Here is a 9,695-nt window from a genome sequence, read left to right on the forward strand (position 1 = left end):
TTTTTCACCAGGTATGCAGCTTCTATTGATGACATACTAGAAGAAGAGGAACATTATGCAGATCAGCTGAAAGAATATCTCTTCTATGCAGAAGCACTACGGTATGTACAGAAGTGTGTAGCTCAGATGGAAGCTGTAGTCCTTCCCTCTAACATTGTGTTGGTGTTGAATTTTGTTTGCTGTCCTCTTCGCTGAGAAGTGGAGAGTTCAATCTTGTGGAACCTCCATGTTCTCAGCTCTTATTTTGCTTACTCATGTTTGATTGCCCTGTGGGTGGCAATAAAAGTTAGCATGGAGCTGATCAATAGTGAAATGATGGAAATGTCAAGCTCTGTATGTGGAGGGTAATGCTGTTCATTCCTCTGGTTACATTGTTTCCTTGGCTTCTGGCATAATAGTGTCCCAATGTGCTGGAAGCTTCAGCTTTCAAATGAAATGGGCAAAACAGCTCTGCTACAGCCATTACAAATTCCAGCAAGTTTCAAAGTGCCCTTATGTAACTTTCATCTGCTGTGCAGCATTGTGCAGCTAAACACTGATTTTAGTTTACTTTTTTTCCATTAGCTTTTATAGGGCAGTCCTCCCTTATAAGTGTGAATAGAAAAGCAAATTGCTTTATGCTGGAAGATTGCACCTTAAAGCTATTGTGCTCTCCACGAGCTGGCTTGGACCTCTTGGAGAGGTTGGGTAGTGCTGTGGAGAGTTGGGTTGGCAAGTGTGCCAGGTGCTGTGTGGGAACCCAGAGCACAAGGATTCTCTCCTGGGAGATAAACGTGCATCTGGCCTTGGAGTACGGATGTAGCTTCATCAGCCCACACAGGACTGGGACTTACTGCAGGTGGTCAGAGGAAACTCTCCTCTTTACCAGATGAAAGGCACTATATGAATGTAGGAGCACAGTTTCTTGTTTCATTGTTTAAAAAATAAATTGTGAAGAATTTTATGGTTGACTGATACATTGCTGCTGTGACAGGTACCATCTCCAGGTACCTTTTGTCATAGCTGTGATTTTTCTGTAATGTATTTTAACTAAAACTACTTGACAGTGGTGTCTATAAGTAGGTGGTAGGGCTCATATCTCTGCAAGTGTCTCTGAATGAGTCAAAGAAGTGGAGCAGAAGGCTGCTGTACTAAAAACTTTCTTTATACTTTGATCCAAGTTTGGTTAACTACAGCTTTTGCAGAGCTATGCATTCTGTGATAAGGCTGTTGAATTCAAGCTAGATAAATAACCAGATGTGCTGCCTGCCCCCCAAAAAAGCAAGATGCCATTTGTGAAGTTTAAATGGAGGAAAATGTAACAAAAGAAATTATCACATGACAGATCTTTTGTTGCTTGCTTTTCAGGGCAGTTTGCAGGAAACATGAACTAATGCAATATGACTTGGAAATGGCTGCGCAGGACCTGGCATCTAAGAAGCAGCAGTGTGAAGAGCTGGCAACAGGAGTGAGTCTTTCCACTTTTTTCTCCAAGATGCCTCTTTTAAAAAAACCCCACAACAAACCAACAAAAAACACAAACTATTTGAGCCAAGTTACTTAGAATGACATTTAAATGGCACTGACATGCTGGCTGCTGCTTATGAGAAGCAGCATCATAGGAGCTGTATGCTTCTGAGGTTTAAAGTAACTTGGTTCTTGGTGACATAAGCTGTATGTACCAAACTTCTTTTATTGAATACAGAGCAGGTTAAGAGTTGCAGGAAATATGACCTGAGCAGAATAAGACAACCAACTGTATCTTAAAGATGAAAATTCTGGAAGGCTTCCTCTGCCTTTTGAAAAGTGGATGTTACTGATATGTGGCTAGTCCCTTTCATGTGAAAGATAATGTTACTTAAAACATTATCTTAAAATGGTAAATTAAAAAAAAAAAAGTGCTTAGAATTCTTAATACTGCTGTTGGATTCATTGGTGCTCTATATGCAACGATGCTATGGTTTTTCTTTCTCTACAGAACACAAGTCTTAGGTTCTTTCCCGTCTTTTTTTTGTTGTTGTTTTTTGTAGACTGTGAGGACATTCTCCCTGAAAGGGATGACCAGCAAGCTCTTTGGGCAGGAAACCCCTGAGCAGAGGGAAGCCAAGATAAGGGTTTTAGAAGAGCAGATACAGGAAGGAGAAGAACAACTTAAGTCTAAAAATCTGGAGGGCAGGTAAATGCACTTGACTTTTTCAAAGAAATCACAGGGCTTGTCTTAGCAAAAGTCCTTGACTGGATGCTCTTGAAGGTGTTTGCATTTTATAAGTGTTTTTAATATATTCTTGGTGTTTATGAGCTGTCTATAAAAGCTCCTGTCAGCTGCAAGTTGTGAAATAAAGTACAGTACATGCAGTTAGCTTCTGGACTGAGTGTACAGCTTAGGTAAAACCTGATGACTTTCCCAGTTACTGAGCCCGCTCTAATGGCTGACTTGCATGCTGTTATGTTCAGTTAGTAATATGTTTAGCAGGTGGGCTTGTAAGGCTGCATCTGAGCAGCCTAAGACTCAAAAGCTGATTTTCTTCAAATATAGCATTTAGTTTGGTTCATGTGCTTGGAGCCTGAGCTAATGTTCTGCGGCTTCTCGTGTGGGGTACAAGTGGCTCTTGTTTGAAAGAGATTAGAAGTTCTGGTGAATTGTGTTGGAGTAGCTGCTTCTCAGTGCTCTAATGAAATTTTCTTCAGGAATGCAAACATGAAAAATGGGAAGTAACATTCCTGAAGTGATGTGATTGTGTCAGAACACGTTCATCCTATAACACAAGGGGCAAATGTGGTATCTTCTAATATGTTAGGCTTAGAGCTGGAAAGATAAGACCAGTTCATGAATAGTTCAAAATAACAAGTTGCTCAGTAAATGCAGTTTCTTAATCATTTTGACAGAAGTGCTGGAGATCTGCTTTGGTAGCTCTGGAAGCAATTTTCAAGCAAATACTTGCCTTGTATGTATAGTGCAGCAGGAAAGAAAGCTATGAATTACAGAAATTTACCTCCATTTTAGTTAAGGAGACCTGAAGAGACATCACCAAACCAACACAATTAATTCCTGAAGTGAACAGTCCAAGTCAAATTTACACTGCAAACGTTTGTTGTACTTGAGTGTCTCAAATCCTGATGACAAGTGAATTTTCAGTTGGATAGACCAAGATTCTGACTTGACAATTGACAAAGAAATGTGCAATATTGTGTGATGAATGTTAGCATGAAGATGCTTAGTTACCCCAACAGAATCTGAGGAAAAGAGTATATTGTGAATTATGCTGGTTCTATGGCATTATTGCTTACTGGGAAAAAAGCAAGCAACTCAATGCATCCTGTGAAGCTGATTCTCTAGTTTAAAATCCTTAAGAAAAAGGTGAAGGTTTAGTTAGTAGTGCCAGTTATAAAATGAGGACACTCTGAGGTGCATCAAAATTACAAGACTTGGTTTACAGACAGAAAGATGGAGTGCTTTGTCATACATAGCTTCCCTGCTGAGGGTCCAGAAGAAGGAAGATGAGCTGAGGATGGAACATGTGACATGCTTACTAACAGAAATATTGTTTTTAATTCCAGAGACTTTGTGAAAAGTGCCTGGGCTGACATTGAACGGTTTAAAGAGCAAAAGAATCACGATTTGAAGGAGGCACTGATAAGCTATGCTGTTATGCAGATTAGCATGTGCAAAAAGGTATGTTCAGCTTGTGAAAGGCCAGGCTAGTGTATTTCTCATATTGGCCAGGGATCAGATGCAAACTTTTCATCATAGACTCATAGAATGGTTTAGGTTGGAAGGGACCTTAAAGATCATCAGGTTCCAACCTCCCTGCAATAAGCAGGGACACCCCACACTAGATCAGGCTGCACAAAGCTTCTTCCAACCTGTCCTTGAACACCTCCAGGAAGGGGGCATTGGCTAGGATGATAACTAGGAACATTGCAGTCACAGAAGGCTGGAAGTCAGTAGTATAAAACATTCTACATATTTCATCCTGCTGTAGCTCAGTGACATGTTAATGTTGATAGATGTAGATATATAAAATAGGCAGTGTGGTCTCTGCCTTATTCTTGTGTGAAGTTCTTTGGGATGACTTTGTAGAGTCTTCTGTGGAAGACAGGCAGTTCATGAGGTTTGCAAGCAAAGTGTGTTTCCACCTACTGATTTTTATCTTTTTTTTAAGGGAATTCAAGTTTGGACAAATGCAAAGGAATGTTTCAGCAAGATGTGATTATCTGGAAATGAATTCCTCCTCCAAGTGCCAGAGAACGGAAGCACAAATGTATAACACCAATGTTGAGTTGCTACATGACTTACATATAAATCATGAAATAAATGAGTTGAGTGAATAGTTTTTCTTTCTGATGATTGTAATTGTTAATAAAGGACAAAAAGGACATGTTCTTAAATGTTTAGCCCTGGCTGCCACTTCTGTGGCATGTTTTATATGTGGTAGCAAATAATTCAGGGGTAAAAGAGTGACTGAAAACTACAGCTCTGTACTGGGGCAAAGGTATAGGGAAGGTTATCCAGAAGGTATGAACTGAACTGTTCTGAGACTTGTGAAACACCATGCTCTGAAATGTGTAGATCACTTCCAGATGCCCTTCTTTTTGGGCCTTGCTGTTTAGAATTTGTGATGCTCAAGGGTGCTTTGGCTTTGTGGTGGGAGACACAGTTGTGTTCTTGAGGTCTACACCATAAGAGGACAAAAAATGAAATATTGTAAGGCTTAGGGTTCATATTTAGATGCCTTTGCATGTCCATAGAGAAATGTACTTTTCCAGAGTTCAGGTTAAGCAGTCTCAAACTCCTGAGATGTTTGAAACTCTCTACAGTAGAGGTGTTGTACAATGGTTTGAAACAATATTCTGCATTTACTGGTTCCCACTCAAGTTTTGATATGGGCATTGATTTCTTATCAAACTTCTTTGCAAGTAAAGAAGACTTGTGGTCCAGCTGAGCTGCAAAACCAAAGTCAAAGCTGGTGTAAGAAGCAGATGCAACTTCTATTTGGTTGTTTGGAACCTGTTTACACTAGATGTGAATCTGGCCTGTGGTACCTCTTCTTGTAACTTAGGCAGTTTGGTTCCTAAAATAATAGCTATAATGAAGATGCTGAAATAAAAAGCCTGGTGCAACTTCTGTAGCACTTAAGACCAGTAATGTGCATAATGTGCAGAATCCATAATGGACAGAGGTGACTGGCTCTTGTAATGATGTTTAGTGTGTGTATGTGTCTATTTCAGTGTGTGTATGTGTGCATACACACCCCTATAACATGATTTGCGGTTACAGGTACTTGCATTAAATGTTTCCAGTTCTGAAAAACACCTGCCACTGTCTGATATTGGGCTTTCTTTACATACTTTGAAGTTCCTGAAGTCTTCTGGAATTTGTCAGACTTGATTGCTGGTCCTAAAGGAAGCTTTGTAATATTCTGCTAAAATATTCTGGATTATAACACTACTCGGATTTTGATTATTATTTTTTTAAAGAGATACTCCAGGAAGTCTTTACATGTTCTTTTGAGAAATAATCAATAACGTAGCTACGAAATGTCCCATGTTACTTTTGTCTCTGCAGCATTTCTTTTCTATAAAACCATTGTAAAGAATCCATAGGCCTGGTGTCCACCACAGCTTAAAACTCTGAAGTAAAATGCTGGTCACTCTGATAACCTCAGTTGGCTTTTTCCAAGCATACGACTGTGACACTCCTGGCTGAGAGATGATGTTGAGGTGAAAGAGGCCTCTGCATTTAACATTTTTACAAGGAAGAGTGTTGTGGCAGGTTGTGGGAGCCAGCTCCAATACAGGCTGAAGGACTCTTACATTCCAAACCAAGAGGTTGCACACTTCATGTATTCAGTAAACCTTCTAAAGGAGTGGTGCCTTATTACAATACCATGAGGCACTCAGAGTAGGTATTTTTCATGCACTTTGATTTTTGGTAGATCTTTCTGGTGCCTCTTTCCACATTTCACTTGCTGTACAGCCTATTAAATGTATTAGTATGCCTTTTTCTTTTTCCCTTGATAGTTGTACCGCATTTAAGAAGGGAACAAAATGGTTCTTGTAAGTTTTGTGCCAAATAAGCTAAATAAAATTGCTCTTTGACGTTTGTGTTATGTTGGGTTTTTTTGTAGAAATCCTGTCTCTCAGTTCTGACAATTGCTGTTCAATCCATCTTAGCTCTCAAATGTCCTACAAACCTGGGTTTAAATTTTAAGAAGTAAGTTGTGCACAGCTAGGTGATTTGTCTTTTAGGTTAAAAACACAGTGCTAAGGCTGAAATCAGATGCTTGCTACAAGGCAGCTTTGATCCCTGCTTTGCTTTTGCCCAAACGGAACTAGCTGTCTAAATTTCATGCATGTCTTCACCTAGGTAAGAGAAGATGCATCTGAAGAGGATTTGCCTTCTTTGACAGAAATCAGGTGAGTTAAGGACAGTTTGCAGTAACTTCATGTATCTTACTTCTGCTGTTTCCAGAAGAGCATTGCCTGGGGTCTGTGTACTTGTGGATCTTGGCAAACAGTGAAGGTTTCTCCCCCTCTTCTAGCTTTTTAACTTTTTAAGGGGAAATGATCTAGTTAATGGCTGTTCCCATAGAGGCCACCTGACAACTGCAGACTTATGAAGGATGCATTTTCCTGGTCCAATGCAGATTTAACTTCTGCAACTCAACCCACTTGGCCTCAATGAGCTTCCTTCAGTTATCCAGTAAACATCAAAACTTGGTGGAAGGCCTTGAGAGTCCTAGCAGGTAGGTAGAACTTTTTAACTTAATCACAACAAAAGGCTTGTGAATGAAAGATTTTTACCTGCATGGGTCATCTGATTTGCTGCTGGAGCTGTCACTTCTGTCCCTGGCAGCCTTGCTGGGTGGATTAGCACTCCTTGTGCTATTGCTGACCTTCCCCATTACTAGCAGGACCTTCACATGTCGGGTACATTTTAGTTGCTGCTCTTTTCTGCTTCTGAGACATAGCTAGGGTAAAGGAGCCAGCTGAAATGGAAAGATAGGATTTTTCTGAACTCTTACTGTATTGTTTCAGTATCTGGCATATCAGCCAAAGCAGAGTTAACCTAGCAGCTGTGTGCAGGGACTGCCTTGGCAAGCACAGAGCAAATCTTGGATCTCAGGCCCACGTGGAGGAGCTGGGGTGGTGCAGGTGAGCCAGAGGGAAGTGGTGGCTGTGGCTGAACACCGGGCAGAGCCAGCAAAGCAAGGCTGAGGTCCTGGAGCTGCTGGCTGGGCTGTGAGCACTGCATCCTAGGAGAGACTTAATTTTCCTGTATGACTCTCCCTACCACTGAAATTCTTTTGTGTGTTTTGGTTGAAGAAACAAGAAACACTTTCTACTATCCAATAAAGAAAGGATTACCAGGAAGGAAGGGGTTTCAATTCCCCAAACTTGTCCTGCAATGGCAAACCAGGGCTCTTGTTTACCTTTCCTTATGTCCCCCTGTTCTGCACATCCCTGGTGTCTCTGTCCTGCACTTGCTTCTAGAACTCTGTGGGGAGGCAGGGTCTGTGTGATGAAGATCCTTGCATGGGCCTGCCATAGAGACAGTGCAAAGAAAGGAAAGAGATGGAATGAGAGCCAGTAAAATGGGAGCATGGGCTCCAGTGCCAAATCCGAGCACAGCACACTTGCCCTTCCCTGGCAAAAGGAGTCACTTTTGTAAGGGGTCTTTTTCTGCTGCCCCAAAGTCAACCTCTGCTCTTAGCCCTGTGGTTCAAGCCCTCCTTCCTGGCAGGTTCTATCCAGCTGCCCCAGCAAAGCTGGGATTCCTGCCTTGGAACAGGCTGCCTGGGGAGGTGGTGGAGGCACTGACCCTGGAGGTGTTCAAAAAACGGGTGGATGTGGCATTTCAGGAGGTGGTTTAGTGGTTAGGGGTTGTAGGGCAGATGGTTGGACTTGGTGATCTCGAAAGTGTCTTCAACCTTGATGATTCTGTGATCTTGTGAAGGATCCAGCTCCTGTAGGGACGTTGGTGCTGCAGGAGAGGAACTTGTGTGAGTTGCTTCCCTCTAGTGGGTGGCCAGCGGGGAGGGCAGGATGCTTGCTGAGCCTGTGGTAGCCAGAGAAACGTCATCTTCAATAGCAGAGGTTTTGGTGTCCCTCAGCTGAAAAAGAGAGGTTTTACATATGTCCCCTCTGCTGTGAGGTGAGGACCTTGGGCAGGCTGGAGAGCCTCGAGTTCCTGCATAAACAAAGGGTTGTGTCTCTGGCTGCTGTTTTCTAATGTTTCTTGGTATGAGACAGAGTTATCAACAGGATTTTGTAAATCTGTCTTCTGTAGGGTCAAATGCAGAGGAGAAACCTTTTTTTGCTGCCTTTCAGTTGCTTTTGATTGGCTTATGTAGACTGGCTTTCCCAACATTGTATCTTCTTTTAGAGAAAAGACAAAAGTTTTTGCTTTGACTGGTTGTAGAAGGTATCTGAGCCACAAAACAGCCAAATTGGGAAGGATCTTCAGTGGATTTGGAGGAAACAAAGCTCCATATAGTGAAAGTGCAGAGAATGTGGAGGTGAGGGGAGATGGCACCATGCTGGGAGAGACAAGGGGGTGAAGATGTTTGCACAGGAGGGAAGATGGTGTTCTGAGAGATGCACAAGAGGGTGAGGAGGAAAGGAGGAGAGAAGGTGAACAGGCAGGAGGGAGACCAGAGAAGGGATGGGTGGAAGAACCAGAGAGCAGAACAGATGGAAAGCTTCCATACCTGCAGGCTGTGCTGTGCAGAAGGGGAAAGCAGCACTGTGTTGTCCTTGTTTTGGAGAGGTAAAAAGTGAGGGAGATAAAAACAGGAGATAAGGGCATTTCAAGAGGTGTTAAAGATACAACTGTATAATACTGATGATAGTATCACGACAGTATCTAGGTCTGAATTAAAGTTGTGGTAGTGTCTGAGGTCTTAAAGCTGAGTTAACACTGGTAATGGTGTCATGTTTCTTTTGAGCTCAGAAGGAGACATTTAATTTTGTCTAATCTTTTATATCTATTTTTAATATGGTTGCTTTGGACTTTCTGTATAAATAAAAAAGAGAAGAACCTTCACTCTTCAAAAACCTAGCATAAACTTTGAGGACACCCTGGTCCTACCAACATCAGAATGATCAGCCATGTGATCTAGGGGCCTGCTGGCTCTAAACCAGACTGTCCCACCTGCCACAGACATCCCAGGGGTTACAGTTAATAAGTAACTTTTTCATCTTCAGTAAAGTCTTTCTGTTATCTGTATATGTGGTGGCACATGGTAATGGCTGGGGGGCTCTTTTCCCCTGGTTTGCTCTCCCCAAGAAGTTAGCCGTAAGTGGCCACAGAAGACGAAGTGACTTTATGGTGAGCCTGCCCAGGATGCTAAGGTGGAAAACGATGTAGTGGAAGGGAAAACGCAAGCCCGACTGCCCTCTTGTGGGTTTCCAGCTTGGGCTTGCAGGGGCTGGAATAAAACTCGGCGGCAGAAGGGAGGCAAATACCACCCACTCCTCTCCTGCTGCTCAGAGGTGTGAGAGCCACAGGGTAATAAGTGCCTAAACACAAAGGGATGGTGGTACTGGAGCAGATATCCATGCAGGATTTAGCTGTGAATTCATGTCTTGCTGTGGGTTGCTGTTAATAATATTCTGTGTTACACTGTGATTTGCAGCTTGTGTGCAGGCAGTAGTGTGCAGGCAGCACTGCCTTCTGAGCTAGCAGTATTTTTATTTCTTTTGAATAAATGCTG

General features: G+C 42.2%; 1 protein-coding gene across 1 annotated transcript in view; it reads left to right on the forward strand.

Moving 5' to 3' along the window:
• Positions 1–5,029, forward strand: part of SNX4 (sorting nexin 4) — a 30,920-nt gene extending 25,891 nt beyond the window's left edge. Inside the window, exons 9-13 of the mRNA XM_009996025.1 lie at positions 12–101; positions 1,348–1,447; positions 2,010–2,155; positions 3,538–3,652; positions 4,143–5,029. Coding sequence (XP_009994327.1) covers positions 12–101; positions 1,348–1,447; positions 2,010–2,155; positions 3,538–3,652; positions 4,143–4,190 — 499 coding nt within the window. The 3' untranslated portion in view covers positions 4,191–5,029. The remainder of the gene's footprint in view (positions 1–11; positions 102–1,347; positions 1,448–2,009; positions 2,156–3,537; positions 3,653–4,142) is intronic.
• Positions 5,030–9,695: the final 4,666 nt, after the last annotated feature.

This window comes from Chaetura pelagica, unplaced genomic scaffold, assembly GCF_000747805.2.
Source record: "Chaetura pelagica isolate M959 unplaced genomic scaffold, ChaPel_1.0 scaffold3, whole genome shotgun sequence".
In the NCBI taxonomy this organism is placed as follows: Eukaryota; Metazoa; Chordata; class Aves; order Apodiformes; family Apodidae; genus Chaetura; species Chaetura pelagica.